Raw genomic sequence first — 17,501 nt, forward strand, 5'->3', positions numbered from 1 at the left:
ATCCCATGCATGTCAAAGCTAATACCCTCCAGGTGAGCTATCTTGCCTGCCCTAAAAATGTACCCTTTTAGGAGTACAGCTCAGTGGCATTAAATAAAGTCGTTAATAGTACAGATGATTTTGTACACTTTACTACTAATTTCAGAGCATTCTCATCATTCCGAAAAGCATTCATCATTCTTGTGTTCATTAATGGTTACTATATCCCATGCCCCATTCATCTTTCTGGTTCTGTAGATCTACCTATTTTGGATGCTTCATATAATTGGAATAATGTGATATAAAATATTTTGTGACTGCCTTATTTTAATAAGCATAATGCTTTCAAGACTCATTCATATTACAGCATGTATCAATACTTTTTTCCTTTTCATAGCTAACCAATATCCCACTGTGTGGATTTACCTTATTTGTTCTGCCTTATTTTGTTTAATCTGCGGATGTTTGTTGTTTCCATTTTTTTTTTTTTGGCTATTGAGAATAATGCTGCTATAAATATCCATGCACAGTTTTTAAGTTTTTAATATATTAACACATTTATTTACTTTAAAGATTTGTTTATATATTTATGAGCAAGGAGGAGAGAAAACCAGAGCACCACACTGGCATCTGTGATACTGGGGAATCAGATCTGGCACCTGATGCTTGAAAGTCCAATGCTTTGTTCAGTGTCCCACCTCTCAAGCTACCTTGCACAGGCCTCTGAATATATGTTTCTCATTCTTTTGATTATACATAATAGTGGAATTGCTGGGTCATATCATAAATTGATTAACACCTTTCAAGTTCTCTCAGTTATTTGTTAGAGTCCTGTGTACTTAGTACATCAAATAGTCCTTGAGTAAAATAGATGCCTAGAAAGATAAAAGGTAGTACATACCATTGTGATTAAGAATGCAGCCTCTGTGGTCCAGGAGGTGGCACAGTGATAAAGCTTTGGACTCTCAAGCACGAGGTCCTGAGTTCAATCCCCGGCAGCACATGTCAGAGTGATGCCTGGTTCTTTCTCTCTCCTCCTGTTTTTCTCATAAATAAATGAAATCTTAAAAAAAAAAAAAAAAGAATGCAGCCTCTGAGGAGCCAGGTGGTGGTGCACTTAGTAGAGCACACATGCTATAATGTGCAAAGACCCAAGTTCAAGCCCCTGGTCCCCACCTGCAAAGGGAAAACTTCATAAGTAGTGGAGTAGTGCTGCAGGCCTCCATCTCCTCTCCTCTCTTCTCCCATTCTTCTTTTCCTTCTTCTCCTCCTCCTTCTCCTCCACCTCCTCCTCCTCCTCCTCCTTCTTCTCTCTCTCTTTCTCTCTCCTGCTCTATATTCCCTCTTCCGTATTGATTTCTCTCTGCTTCTATCAAATAAATCAAATTAAATATATTTTTTAATTCAGGGTCTGGAAACTTGCATCTGGTAGATAAATAATGCACAGTATAGTGATTACAGCTATAACTGTACTATAAACTTCAAAGTTGCTAAGAGACTAGATCTTAATTGTTCACACCACAAAAAAAATAAGTGGTAATTATATGTCATGCTAGAAATGTTTGCCAATGTTATGGTAGTAATCATGTTGCACTATATAAATGTATAAAACCATCACATTGTACACCTCAAACGCATACAGTGTTATATGTCAAAGATAGCTTGAAAAGACCAGCCAGACAGAAAGAATCCTATAGCCTGGGTTCAATTCCCAGCTTTACAGCTTTCTGAGCTGTGTGACTTTACACAAGTTACTTAACTGCTTTATGCCTTGGTCTCCTCTCCCATAGAATGGGGCCAACATCTACTGATAAGACTGTTAAGGATTAAATGAGATAAACTATAGAAGAAAGGGCTTAGAAGGTTTCCAATAAATTAGCTATTACACAAGTGATGGTTGTGATTACTCCTATGTTTATTTGATTCTCACCCTTGCTTTAGTTTCTGAGACTGAAATTGGAAGACATTGATAGTCTGGAACCCCTAGTGAGTGCTGGGTGAACAATTACTGCATCTCCTCTTGGCTATATAGTAGGCGTCTCACACTTAACATGCCCGAGCAAAACTAAGGGTTTCCACATCTACCCACTCCCATAGAGCTGTACTTTCCATTTTGTTTAATGGCCCCACCGTTCACCAAGTTCACCTCAAAAATCCAGATGTATTTGAATTTCTCTTTCCTCTTCCTGCCACATCTAGTTCATCAGCATCTATTCTTACCACTTCTTCCTGGCTTCCTTGGACCAAACTTCAAGTCCTTTCTTGCTTGAACTACTACTATAGCCTCCTCTTTGGTCTTCTAATTGCTTTTTTTCTTGCCCCTTTCAGTTGTAGTTAAAATAAAATCTAAATTCTCTTATGTCTCCCAGGCTTTTCATGGTTGGAAAGACAAGTTAAATTAAGGACTTTGATCTTTATCCCAAGAGCAGTGGGATGCCATTAGAAGTTTGCTGGGAGCTGTGACGTGATCAAATTTGCATTTATAAAAATACCATTCTGGCTGCCCTGAAGAGAATGACATGAACCTGTGTATTTAGTCGCTTTGGGTGGGGATACACAAGTGGTATTTTTGAGTGGGCTAATTCTGTGTTGTACTAGATTGTAGAACATTTAATATCCCGGACTCTTGCCCTCTAAACACCAGGAAAGCCTTCCAGCTGTTAGACAGACATGCTTCCAACACCCACTTCACACATTTGTAAATACCCTACCTCCAGTATTCTCTCTCCTCCATATTGGAGATCAGATCCAGTATAGCTGGGAGGCTGCTGCAGGCAGCAAAGAGGGAGGTGGTGGTGGCTAGAACTAGGGCAATGGCCATGGTGAGTAGAAGTCAGAATATCTATAAGAACTGGTAAATCGGGACTGGGTGGTGAAGCACCTGGTTGAGCACACATGTTAGTTACAATGCATAAGGACCTGGGATTGAGCCCTCTGTCCCCACCTGCAAGGGGAAAGCTTTGTGAGTGGTGAAACAGTGCTGCCTACAGGTGTCTCTCACCCTCTCTACCATCCCCTTACCTCACATTTTCTGGCTGCCTATCCAATAAATAAATAAAGATAATGAAAAAATTAAGAATTGGTAAATCTTAAAATTTGGAGAGTACAAGAGAATGGGAACCAAGGAGGTGTTGCTCCCAGGTTTCTGACTTAGGTAGACCAGTAAGATGGTGGCATCAAATACTCAGAAATAAACTCGTTTTAAGACAGCATTCTTAAGTATTCTGTGATTGATCTTCTCTTCTACAAAACAAGAGATTTGGATTAAGTGAGCTTTAGCGGTTCTTGCCAGCTCTGAAACTGAGTGTTCACTAGATATTTTTCATTTGCTCTGTCACTCACATCAAATATGATTGAGTAGGGTAAGAGCTAAGAGTACAGGGAAATAGTGCTGAAGGTAGCTACTTTTTGGCCTGAGGAAGACAGAGGGAGAGATACATGTAGCACTGCTTTATCTCTTGCAGCGGGGACTGGGGGCTTGAACTTGAGCCCTTAGCAGGATAATGTGTGCACTCCAGCAGGTACATCACCATCTGACCCTACATTGTTGAATTAGATTAGCAAACTATAGAGTGTGATCAAATTATGAGATTTTAGAATTCATGCCCAACCCCACTACAGGTGAAGAAACTGAAGTCAGAGAAGGAAAGTATCTTTCCATAAATGGCACTGTAGAACAGCAGTGTTTGTTTATTTGTTTACTAATTGCTCTTTCTATTGCTGCGTCCTTCTTCTCTCAGTCTTTGCTAAGAGTAAGACATCCTTTTCAAAGCACTTCACCCAGTCCAAACATGTAGACACTTCCAGTGAAAAGATATGGATGAGACTTGAGAATAGGAGAGACAAATGTGTGCTAAAGCTTGGCTCATTCCCCACACTTTCATGTCAATATTCCTGGGAAGGGCTGCCACCCCCCCCCCCTTTTTTTTAAGCAAAAACGTTTCTTGTTAAAAGCCATGACTATTAATTTATTAGCATTAAACAAAGTCAACAAAAGTATCTAATCCTGCTCTGAGGTCCCAGGTTTAATTGCCAGCACCACCATGAGCCAGAGCTGAACAGTACTCTGGTGTCTCTCTCTCTCTCTCTCTCTCTCCCTCCTCTCCCTCTCTCTCTTCTCTCTCTCTCTAAACAGAATAGACAAGAGAAATAAAAATAAAATTCTCAAGTAATCTCATAACCTATGTGTAGGAGCATGTTTTTTAAAAAAACTGTCTAATCCCTTGGGCTACTTAGGAACTTGTACATTTTAAACTAAAATCTCATTTGGTCATTCTTCATAACATTAATGAATCTATAGTAATTATGGTGTAATTGTCTGGGCAGGCAATTACAACATATTCTTAGCTTGGAAATATTTTGCTGACTAAGAGTAACTAGAAGATACTAAATTATCACTGAAACAGCAGAAGTCCCCAGTTCTGGAAGGCTTCCATCATGGGAGTGTGTGCCTGAATTGGCTGCCAACACATTTGGCTTTAAGTTGGATAGCTCTATCCCAACCTTTGCTGTAGCAACTTTTTCAGTACTAAGCAAATACCTGTTGATATTTCCTACCAAAGCTTTTGCACTGCCAGCAGTACATCTGTGGTATTGATTTTATTAAAGAGAATACCAGAGGGCGACTGAGGTGTTTTTGCCCCTGGGGCTGGGTTGCAGTGTGCACGTGCACGCTCTCTCCTTTCTCTCTCCTCTGCACGTGCAGTGTGATTGTTCTGAGGTGCACTGTGTTTGCCTCTAGCTGTTAGGTCTAGACAGAGAAGAGACAGAGGCCTGGATTTTATAGGATTCCAGTCTTTACTCAGTAAGTATTGTTCAGTGACTGCTGGTGGGTGTCAGCTCTGCCAGGTAGTGAGGGCACTATGGAAAAGAATAAAGCACCATCACCGTTTTGGAAACTGAACATTATTTGGCATCATAGTTTCCCCTGGTGTGTATGCTGTACCCTACTGACTTGCTAGCTTTTCTACTAAGCATATGTTACTTTTATAAAAGTGGAATTAGGTGAAAATACATTGTTGAGTGAGATAAGCAAAATATAGGGATGTGTGTATTTTTTCTTTCTCCTTCTCCTTTTTCTTCCTCCTCTTCCTCCTATTCTTCTTTTTAAAGATTTATTCATTTATAAAAAAGAGAGGGAGACAGAGGATCAGAGTATCTCTCTGGTATATGCAGTGCCAGGGACCAAACTTAGGACCCCATGCTTGAGAGTCCAACATTTTATCCACAGTGCTACCTTCTAAGCCACTGGTGTACAGTTTTTAAGGAAAGTTCTTTTTTTTATTTTTCTATAAAAAAAAATATATATATATATTCATTTTTAATTTATGGAAAATTCCAAAGCCTTAAAATTTTCACATGTTGCACATGAAGACATAAATATATCTAAAAGTATACCCACTTTGAGATAGTGAGGAGATAGAAAATTAGGATTTCAGTAGTCTATCCAAAGTGTTCTCTCTCTCATAGATTGATTTGAGCCGGGGGGGGGGGGGTGGTGGTGGTGGGGGGACACTAGCCATAGTATATGATTCTAGCACATGTGATGCCAGGGATTGTATTCAGAACCCTATCCTTGCAAGTCTTGCATGTTACCACTACACCACTTCCCAGGCTGATTAACCATTTTTTTTCCTCTTAAAAAAAAGAAGGGGAGTTGGGCTGTAGCGCAGCGGGTTAAGCGCAGGTGGCACAAAGCACAAGGATCAGCATGAGGATCCCGGTTCGAACCCCGGCTCCCCACCTGCAGGGGAGTCGCTTCACAGGCGGTGAAGCAGGTCTGCAGGTGTCTATCTTTCTCTCCTCCTCTCTGTCTTCCCCTCCTCTCTCCATTTCTCTCTGTCCTATCCAACAACGACAACAACAATAATAACTACAACAATAAAACAAGGGCAACAAAAGAGAATAAATAAATAAAATAAATATTAAAAAAAAGAAGATTAAGAGTTGTAAGGGCCAAAGAGATAGCTAACCATAATGTGTCTTTATAATTTAATTTTTTGTTCGTGATTAATTAAGGTTATAAGATCACAGTGTATAGTTTCACACCACACCTACCACCAGGGTTCTGTATGCCCACCCTCCCACCTCCCAAAAATAACCACCACAGTTCTCACAAATCTTAGAAACAGTTTGCTTGCTTCTGATTCCTTTTATTTCTTTATTTCTCTCTTCTTCTCCTCCTCCTTTTCTCTCTTTTTTTGCAAATTCATGTACATCAGATCTCTAGACTCCACATATGAGAGAAACCATCCATTAGTTGTCTTTCATCTCTTCACTTCTTCTTCTTCTAGCATTTGCCCTTCTTCCGTAGCCAGTCAACAACGTCAGGTTGAGCCTGATGTAAAGTTTCGAGACCTCCTTTGAATCTGGAGAGGTGGCAGTCGTTGACTATGTGGGTCATAGTCTGTCTGTAGCCGCAGGGGCAGTTCGGGTCGTCTCTGGCTTCCCCAGCGATGGAACATAGCGGTGCACCGGCCATGGCCTGTTCGATAGCGATTGAGGAGGGCCCAATCATAACGTGCTAGGTCAAAGCCAGGCTGACGCTTGCAGGGGTCTGTGATGAGGTGTTTGTTCTTTACCTCAGCTGACTGCCAGCTCTGTTTCCAAGAGTCTGGAACAGAGAAGTTCAGTGTAGGCATAGGGGACCAGATTGGGTGACGAGACGTCAAGAGTTGGACAGGGTGGGCGAAGATATCCGCGTATATTGGCAGGTCCGGTCGAGCGTAGACGTGGGAAATGAACTTAGATGATGCCGCATCCCGACGAATATCTGGCGGGGCGATGTTGCTAAGAACTGGCAGCCATGGAACCGGGGTGGAACGGATGGTTCCAGAAATTATCCTCATGGAGGAGTATAATTTGGAATCGACATGGGGGCTACGGAACCATCCTGGGGCACAGTATTCTGCAGTGGAATAGCATAATGTCAGAGATGATGATCATAGTGTGGAAGCGCTCGCGCCCCATGAGGAGCTGGCCAGTCTTGCAATGATGTTATTCCTCGCGCCCACCTTTGCTGCAGTTTTTATGAGATGTTCGTGAAATGACAGGGTGTGATCGAGAGTAATGCCAAGATAGACTGGCTGGGCTTCATGCCGGATTCTCGTATTGTCAAGCTGCACATTAAGCTCACGCGAGGCCAAGGCATGCTGTAGATGGAAAACAGATGATACCATTTTTGCAGTGCTAGGGATTAGTCGCCATTTTTTACAGTAATCAGATATCAGAGACATGTCTTTCGTGAGTGTTTCCTCGAGGATGTCAAACTTGGATGCCTGAGTTGCACAGCAGATGTCATCGGCGTAGATGAACTTCCTTGAAGAAGTTTCTGGAAGGTCATTGATGTAACTATTAAATAGCATAGGAGCCAGAACAGAGCCCTGGGGGAGGCCACTTGAAATAAGTCTCCATCTGCTAGACTTGTCACCCAGATGCACCCAGAATCTTCTGTTTTGGAGAAGAAACGATATAGTGTTGGCCACCCATGGAGGCAGGCATCTTGAGATCTTGACTAGGAGACCTCGGTGCCAGACCATGTCATAGGCTGCTGTGAGATCAACAAAGACAGCACCCGTCTTTAAATTCTTCTGGAATCCATTTTCAATGTAAGTTGAGAGGGCCAGGACTTGTTCGCAGGTAGATCTTCCTGGGCGGAAACCAGCTTGGGCGGGTGATAGGAATTTCTCTGTAAGAGGAGAAATACGTGACAGAAGCAGCCTCTCAAGGAGTTTGTAACACACGGAGAGGAGAGAAATTGGTCTATAGCTGGCGGCCAGTGTTGGGTCTTTCTTTTTGCTTAGCATAATCACCTACAGTCCCAAAGCATATAATGTCATCTTTTTTTTTTTTTTTTGTCTTATGATCTAAATATCTACCTAATTAAAGTGTATGTCATGTAAAATAATTTTAAGGGCAAGATAGACTCTCTTTTATGTAATTGGAAAAGCATGGACTAATGAAAACTGGGGGTAGTGTCAGAGAAAAATCTTTTCAGAGGATAGGACATGGAATTTGAAGGGGATGTTTCAAGATGGATATACCTTTGAAAAGGAAATAAAGAGAAGAACTTGATTTTGTCATTAAGTATATATGGGTGGTGGAATTGAAGGCAGCCTGCTGTAGAGTTGAGTTTGGCTTTGGGTAGAGTAGAAATAGTACAGGGTGGTAGATTAATTATAAATACCAGGAGAGAGTTGGGTGGCATGCACTCCTTACAGTTACAGTGCACAGGGACACATGTTCAAGCCCCTTGCCCCCACCTGCAGGGGGAGGACGCTTCATAAGTGGTGAAGCAGTACTGCCAGTGTCTCTTATCTCTCCCTTCCCTTTCAATTTTTATCTCTATCCAAAATAAAAAATAAGATAAAATAAATAACAGAAAATTGAGTTCCTCAATTGCCAGATTTTGGTCAGTCTACCTTCATTTTGTCTCTTTGATCATCTTGGTCTCTTTGCCTGCTCATCTTTCTTTCTGCTCTTTTTGAGATTTAATAAACTGATTAATTGTACAAAATGTTTCAGTCACAGCTACATGGTGATTTAATTCAAGAATGTTAACAAATTCAACTTTGGCTTTGATAACTATACTGATGAAGTCTGTTGCTTATCTTGACCTTTCTAGCTGTTAGCCCAGCATTTTGGGCTAACATCTTTCTTAAAAAAAAAAAAAAAATTAGTTGGAGCCAGGTGGTGGCACACTTGATTAAGCACACACATTACAATGCATAAGTATGCAGGTTCAAGCCCCTGGTCCCCACCTGCAAGGGGAAAGATACATAAGTGGTGAAGCGGCACTGCAGGTGTCTCTCTGTCTCTCTCCCTTTTTATCTCCCCCTCCCCTCTTAATTTCTTTGTCTCTATCCATTAATGAATAAATAAAATAAATAAATATATATATTTAAATAGTCTACCTTGGTATTAAGATCCCTTTCCTGGATAGTAATAGATGGCCATTGTCCCTTAAGCCTGCACAATTAGGATTGTTTTATTTCTGCATAGATTACTGGCAGGTACTCTTTAAAGGTGAGATTCTAAGGATCTTGTTTTTCTACCTGGTCACCTAACCTAACCGGCCTGTTGAGATCTTCCTGCAGAATTTATCTTCTCATCTTTTTATTTCACTACAGTGAGGCCTATGGATGTAGAGAGTTCATATGTACTCATTTTAGAGAATTTGTGTATGTGAAAATATAGATCAATAGCCTTCCACTTTTTTGTGTATTTGTGTGTTCATTTTGTCTGAGCCTTCTTCCTTTAAAGCCAAACTTACCGTTTATTCTTTGATCCCACTTATCTTCTTTCTCCTTTTCTTTTCCTAGATAACTGTATAAACATATTAATGTAGTGTCATTTGTATTTATAAAGTAGTAATGAAATAGCTTATTTATAAATTATAACAAATTACTAATAACTTTCAGAGACAGGGAGATATATATGATTTTATTTATTTGTTTTTTGATAGAGACAGAGAAACTGAGAGGAAAGGAGAAGATAGGAAGAGAGAATAAGATACGTGTAGCACTGCTTCACTGCTTAGGAAGCTTCTCCCCCTGCAGATGGGGGCCAGGGGATTGAAGCCAGGTCCTTATGCATTGTGCATGCACAGTCTACCAGGTGTGCCACCACCTGGCCTTCTGGAATAGAGATTCTTATAGTTGGGAAAAAGAAAAAAAAAATCACAGTAGCAGCTGTTTCCGGTACTCGAGGAAATTCTTAGTAGAAAATCAGTATAAAAATCATTGAAAGGCTACATTTTTTTACTTAAAAGCAACTCTAGTATCACACCTGCTACACCAAACAAAATAGTTGATAAATGCCAAAATATTTAGTAAACTTTGTCTATTTTCGAAATGTTGGGTGAGAGTCAACTTACAAAAACGAGACGGGAGAAGAAAACCAACAATTCTTTGGCACCTAGTGCCTGATGTTTGCACATCTCTCTCATTACCTGCTTGTATTACCAGCTGCCAAGAATTATGCTTAAGGGCCTTTTATACATTCAAACCTCATAACCTTCATAAGTCGGCTTAGTATACATCTTTAAAGGGTGATGCAAGGGGCTGGGTGGTGGCACACCTGGTTGAGCGCACCTGCTACAGTGCACAACAACCTGGCTTCGAGCCCCCAATCCCCACCTGCAGGGGGAAAGCTTTCCCAGTGATGAAGCAGGGCTGCAGGTCCCTCTCTCTCTCTCTCTCTCCCTCCCTCCCTCCCTCCCTCCCCTTCCTCCCCTCTCAATTTCTCTCTCTACCCAAATAGGTAAAAATAATCTTTTTTTAAGTAAAAATATTTTTAAAAGGGTGATGCATATACATGATACTAACCCAGAAAGCTATAAGAAAATGCTACAGTTTAGTTTATTCTTATTGGGCTTGGGACTGTAAGGAATTCTAATGCTATCAGTAGTTTCATATGACTCCTGATATATACAAGTATGTGTTTCTCTATAGGACTGAAATGCTGGGCCATAGGGTATGCATATTTTGTTCTTCCTATATAAGACTAAACTGAAGTAGCTGTATTTATCTATATCCCCACCAACAGTGTGTAAAAATGTCTTGGTTCACTCTTCGTTAGATATATAGTCTTGTTTTTTGTTCTTTTTGCTCAGGTGTTCCTTTGGGGTAGGGACTATTCCCCTTTAACAGATGAGGAGATGGGTTCAAATTGATCATATGATTTAGTGCAAATGATATTGAATCCCAGAGCTGGCATTTGAATTCTGCTTTCACCAACTATAAAGTCTGTTGTGGGGGCCAGGCAGTTGCGCAGTGAGTTAAGATCACATGGTGCAAAGCACAGCGACCAGCGCAAGGATCCTGGTTTGAGCCCCCACCTCTCCACTCTGCACATACAAGGGAGTTGCTTCACAAGCAGTGGAGCAGGTCTGCAGGTGTTTATCTCTCCCCCCTCTGTCTTCCCCTCCTCTCTCAATTTCTCTCTGTCTTATCCAACAACAATAACAAGCAACAACAAAAATGGAAAAATAGCTACCAGGAGCAGTGGATTCATAGTACAGGCACCAGCTACAGCGAAACTCCTGGGGGGGGGGGCATCTGTTGCCTTTCCATATTGACTTCTTTATATATAGATAGAAATCCCTAAAAATCAAATTACATAAAGTAATAAAGCTTCATGAGGGAAGATGAGCATTCTCAAATATTTTTCTAAGGTTACTGCCCTTAGGTTTGGATATGATTGTTTGTAGAAATTACATGTTTCTTAGAATTTCTTCAGTTTCATAATGCAGATGATACTCATCTATCATATTTAGTTTCCTGACAACTTTCTTCTTTTTTTTTTTTTTCTTGTCTCCAGCATCCAGCCTGTATATGGAGCACAGCACCCTCCACTGGACCCTCGACTCACCAAAAAGTATGTCAAGATATTTTTTCTTTAATCTTTTTTTTAAATTTATTTCTTTATTGGGGAATTAATGTTTTACATTCAACAGTAAATACAATAGTTTGTACATGGATAACATTCCCCAGTTTCCCATTTAACAATACAACCCCCACTAGGTCCTCTGTCATCCTTCTTGGTCTTTAATCTTTTTACTATTATTTATTTACTATTAGATAGAGACAGAAATTGAGAGGGGAGGAGGAGATAGAGAGTGAAAGAGACAGAGAGACACTTGCAGCACTGCTCCACCACTTGTGAAGCTTTCCCACTGCATGTGGGGACCAGGGGCTTGAACCTGGGTCCTTGTGCACTATAAATTGCACACTTAACCAGGTGTGCCACCACCTGGCCCCTAAGATTTTTATTTTCTTTCAGATTAGGAGATGGCTCAGTAGGTAGAGTGTATGCTTTCCCATGAGTGAGGGTGGATTTGATCCTGGACACCACATAGGAGCACCATGGACAGCTCCAACTAAACTTCATAGATAATGGAATGGTGTTTTGATGCACCTCCCTTTCTCATCTCTCTTTCAAAAATATGGATTAAAAATTGGGCCATGAGTTGGCTCAGCAGTGTTGCCTATGCACAGTGCCCTGGGTTCATCCCCTGGCTATGCATTTGGAAAACACACACACAAAAATTAATAAGAGATCTTCCTTTTGTACTTTCTTTTTATCATTTATTTTGGATAGGGGGCAGAGAGAAATTGAGAGAGAAGGGGATGATAGAGAGGGAGAGAGACAGAGACACCTGCAGCACTGCCTCACTATTCATGAAGCTTTCCACCTGTAGGTGAAGACTGGGGGCTTGAACATGGGTTTTTATGCACTTATAATATGTCACTTAGCAAGGTGCACCACAAGGTTCCTCATCTGAAAAACAAATTTTAAAATACTTTTTTTCTTTCATGCATGCACTTCTTCTAGCACCCCTGAACATCTTATGCTTTTTTTAATTAAATATTTTATTTATTTATTTACTTACTTATTTATTTATTAATGAGAGCAATAGAAGGAGAGAGAAAGAACCAGACATCACTCTGGTACATGTGCTGCCAGGGACTGAACTCAGGACCTCATGCTTGAGAGTCACATTATCCATTGTGCCACCTCCCAGACCACAACATCTTATACTTTGTTGAAGTGTTTCCACCTTGACCTTTTTTAAGCTTCTATTTTATATCAGCAGATGAACATCTTTAGAGCATTAGTACGTGGGAGGTCATCACTTTCCACATTGGAAACTAGTAACACTTAGTATTGGATTATCTGTTCTTGTCAAAAGGTCTCTGTTGGTTAAATACTGTCCCAAAAATAGATGGTTGATGACCTTCTACTAGCAAGACATCTGGTTTCTGGGGTTCATTGCTTAACATATATATGTGTGTGTGTGCGTGTGCGTGCGTGTGCGCGCGCCACTTTTTCCTTACTTATATTCTGAGAAATGTAGCAAATAGAATAACCAGTGATTGGGCCGGGTGGGGTGTACCTGGTAGAGCACTTATGTTACAATGTGCAGGGTCCCTGATTCAAGCCCACCTACAAAGGGGAAGCTTCATAAGTGGTGAAACAGTGCTACAGGTATCTCTCTTTCTCTCTGTATTTAATTTATTTTATTTTATTATTATTATTATTATTTTGCCTCCAGGGTTATTGCTAGGGTTTGGTGCCTGCACTACTCCCCCAATTTCTCCCTCCCCCCCTTTCTCTCTCTCTCTCTCTATATATATATATATATGTATATATTATATATATATATATACATATATATATATTTTCAATATATATACATATATATATATATACAATCAGTGACCTGGGGAGATGGTGTAATGGGTAGAGCAACAGACAAACGATTAAAAAAGAATATTACCGTAGGGCTACTATTTTTGAGTCTTCCTCTTTGATACACTCAAGGAATCCAGCCATATATTAAAGTTAAAAACTCCCTACGGACTATTTCTCTTATATTTTTTTAATTATCTTTATTTATTTGTTGGATAGAGACAGTCAGAAACCAAGAAGGGATGGGGAGATAGAGAGGGAGAGAGACTGATCTGTAGCACTGCTTCACCACTTGCAAAGCTTTCCCCCTGCAGTTAGGGGACCAGTGGCTCAAACCTGGGTCCATGTGCATTGTAACATGTGCACTCAACCAGGTGCACCACCACCCAGCCCCCAGACTATTTCTCTAGTTAAACACTAACCTATAAATAGTAGATAATTAATAGTAATAGTAGATAATAGATTAATAGATTATAATAGATAATAGATTATATAGTAGATTAGATATAGTAGATAACAGATAATAGATTAATAGTAGATAAATAATTTATAGGTTAGTTAAACACTAACCTATAAATAGTAGACATTGTATTCTTTTGGGACTCTTTGGGGAGTTATGTAAAAAACTTTTCTACAGGGGTAGGGCGGTACTGCAGTGGTTTAAGTGCACATGGTGGGAAGCACAAGGACAGGGTACCATGTTGGAGCCCCCAGCTTCCCACCTGCAGGGGAAGGTGTTGTCTCACAGGTGGTGATGTAGACGCAATAATCGGAGGCAAAAAAAAAAAAACTTTTATACGTGAGGCACTCAAGTCCCAGCTTAGTCCTCAGTACCACCATATGCCAGAGTTGAGCAGTGCTTTGGTTTAAAAAAATTTTTTTTTCTTTTTTCTTTTTTATGTGGTACTAGGGAATGAAGAAGGGTCTTCTGCATGGGCAATACTGCTGAGTGGCCTTCTGGGCCAAATTTTTTCCCTTTTTATTTAGAGGAAAAGGGGAAGACGAGTAGGGAGAGGAGAGACAGCACAGCACTGCTCCACCATCTGTGGAGGTTCCCTGGTCCCTCAGTGGTATACCCATATGGTGCCAGTACTTACTTGAACCCAGGGTCTTGTGCATGGTGAGATGTACTATACAAGGTAAGCTATATCTCAACCCTAATATATTATTTTCTGACACATCAGAGACCCTGGTTAAATTCAAGATGTTGGGGGTGGGATGAACTTGCAGTTTTTGGTTTACCACATTTTTCTCTCTTACGTCACAGTGAATTTAAGTGGAAAGGTGGTTGCCTTCTCAGATTTTCTTTAAAAAAAATTGACCTCTATCTCTGAATGTGCTGAATGTTACACTTATTTACAGGAAAACTGTAGTTTATAGTGAAACTGGAATGATTTGAGAGGCACAGGAGACTTAGACCTAGATAGAGCTTCATTCTCCTGGGGTACCTGTAATGATTTGTACCCATTCTTCCTTCACAGTTGATGGGGAAATAAAGATGATAGGCACTTAAGTATTTTAAATACCTATAGGCATGGTAAACTAGGGGGCTGGGAGGTAGCGCGGTAGGTTAAACACACATGGTGCGAAGTACGAAGACCAACATAAGGATCCTGGCTCCCCACCTGCAAGGGGTTGCTTCACAAGTGGTAGAGCAGGTCTGCAGGTGTCTGTCTTTCTCTCCCCCTCTCTGTCTTCCCCTTCTCTCCATTTCTCTCTGTCCTATCTAGCAACAACATCAATAACAACAATAATAATAACCACAACAACGATAAAACAACAAGGGCAACAAAAGGGGGGAAAAAAAGGCCTCCAGGAGCAGTGGATTTGTGGTACAGGCAGCAAGCCCCAGCAATAACCCTGGAGGCAAAAAAAAATAAAAGAAATGGTAAACCAAATATGCACTGCCAATATTTTTAATAACTGAGTATTTCTTATAATCCTGGCCACTCTTTCTTTTTTGCTGTTTGACCAATTTGTAAGCACAGTCTTCTGAATGAATGTATGAAATGTAACTGTAGCTTTTTTCTGGAAGATGGATAATTTTTAAAAAAAAATATTTATTTATTTTTATTGCCCTTGTTTTATTGTTGTATTTATTATTGATGTCGTTGTTGGATAGGATAGAGAGAAATGGAGAGAGGAGGGGAAGACAGAGACGGGGAGAGAAAGATAGACACCTGTAGACCTGCTTCACCACTTGTGAAGTGACTCCCCTGCAGGTAGGGAGCCGGGGCTCGAACTGGGATCCTTATGCTGGTTCTTGCGCTTTGTGCCACGTGCGCTTAACCCGCTGTGCTACTGCCCAACTCCCAGGTGAATAATTTTTATCTGAAGCCATTAGTTTGTTAGCTCTACAAGGGCAAGAACTTTACATTCACTATACCTTTACTACCAGAACAACAGGTAGGTAGTAGGTGCTGAGGAAATATTTACGAAGCTTTGAAAGCATGACATTTAATTAGACAGTAGACTTTTAATGTCTCAGTTTATACTTTATATTTGCTCTCCATAAAGTAAGAGCTCTTTGTTTGTTTGTTTGTTTTCTTGGGGGGGGGTATTGCCATTTAAAAGAAAGAATTGAGATGGGGGAGATAGCATAATGGTTATACAAAAAGACTTTCATGGCTGAGGCTCCAAAGTGTCAGTTTCAGTCCTCTTCTGCCATAAGCCAAAATTGAGTAGTGCTCTGGTGGGGACAAAAAGGTGAGCAAGAGGGCAGAAGGAAAAAAGAGGAGGAGAACAAGAAGAAAGAATTGTATGATTCCCTGATTTTACTGAAATAGAATCTGGTCTGTTGCTCCATGTGACAGGTTAGATTACCTAATAGTCCCCTGCTGCTTCCTTGCTCAAGACTTTTTTAAAAAATATATATTTATTTATTCCCTTTTGTTGCCCTTATTTTTTTATTGTTGTGGTTGTTATTATTATTGTTGATGTCATCATTGTTGGATAGGACAGAGAGAAATGGAGAGAGGAGGGGGAGAGAATAGACACCTGCAGACCTGCTTCACCTCTTGTGGAGCAACTCCCTAAGGTGGGCAGCAGGTGGGGAGCTGGGGGCTTGAACTGGGATCCTTATGCCGGTCCATGTGCTTTGCACCAAATGCACTTAACTCGCTGCGCTACCACTGGACTCCAGCTCAAGACTTCTATTCAGGTATTGAACAGGAAACAGAAAGTGTACTTAGAGTAGGTGCCAGAACTAATTTATGCCCTTTATTACAATCCCTTGGCAATTCTAGTCACTGCTTTATAGAGGGTTCCTCTCATTGGTTTTGACCAGTGAGATATAAAAGCAAAACAAAACAAAAAACAAACAAACAAAAACTCCTGAAATAGGGTTATTAAAAGGGTTTTCCTTTTAAGCTTTCTGAGGTTACTTTGTAAAGAAAGCCTCTTTTTGCCCCCACTTCCAAATTTCTTCCTTTTGAAGCCGGGCCGGCAGTGTGAAAATAGGATGCTGAAAATTGTTACAGCCAGCTTGTAACCTGAGGGAAAGGCCACAAGAGTTGCAGCCTCCTGCCCTAACAAAATCATGATCTTTACAGTTTAAGTATCAGTTGAGTATTCTGTTCCTTCTAGCCAGTTCAGTTGCCAACTAGGTTTTGTTGATTGTAATGGACCTCACATATTTCATAATGGCTTTGGGTAGGAATATGGCTAGTTTATAAGTGTAAAAGTCTACAAATCTACACATAAGGCTGTGGAATATGCTACCTACCCTGTTTTATGTTTGGGTCAGGGTCATCATCCCTTGTCTGCATCTGTCGTCAACTGTTTTCTTTGACTGTGTTTCAGACAGGTCTTAAGGAATATCACCACATTCCAGACTGCCAAAACAAACTATATATTTTTGTTTTCTCACCTATGAAGCCACAGATATTTGCACTTATCATTTATCAGAGTTGCAGTCATATTATTTTTCTTTTTCCAGCCCTAGACCCTTACATATGCATGATTTCACTGCTCCTAGGTGACATTTTCATTCTTTTTATTTCAGAAAGACAGAGAGAAAGGGAGAGGGGGACACCACAGCATGGAACTTCCTCAAGTTCCGTGGCACTGTCATGTGGTGTCAGGGCTAGAATCCAGTCTGTGAACATACAAGGAACATGCCTCTACCAGGTGAACTAGCTTTTGGCCCACAGTGATGGCTTTTTTTTTTTTCTTTCCTGTATTGGCTTATTAATACCACCATTTGTATTTGTTAGGTACTTTAATTACTTGTTAGCTATCTGTCTGAATGATTTTTTTCTCTTTTCCGAAATCACTTTATTGGGGGGAAGGATAATGGCTTATAGTACAGTTGTTGACATATGGCTACAATT

The 17,501-nt window shown here is 40.5% G+C and overlaps 1 protein-coding gene across 2 annotated transcripts in view; it reads left to right on the forward strand.

Moving 5' to 3' along the window:
* TBC1D22B (TBC1 domain family member 22B) overlaps window positions 1-17,501 on the forward strand; it is a 71,408-nt gene that overhangs the window by 3,917 nt on the left and 49,990 nt on the right. For both annotated transcript variants that reach the window (XM_060189729.1, XM_007517813.3), the window contains exon 2: window positions 11,299-11,355. In XM_060189729.1, coding sequence (XP_060045712.1) covers window positions 11,313-11,355 — 43 coding nt within the window. In that variant the 5' untranslated portion in view covers window positions 11,299-11,312. The remainder of the gene's footprint in view (window positions 1-11,298; window positions 11,356-17,501) is intronic.

This window comes from Erinaceus europaeus, chromosome 4, assembly GCF_950295315.1.
Source record: "Erinaceus europaeus chromosome 4, mEriEur2.1, whole genome shotgun sequence".
Classification (NCBI taxonomy): Eukaryota; Metazoa; Chordata; class Mammalia; order Eulipotyphla; family Erinaceidae; genus Erinaceus; species Erinaceus europaeus.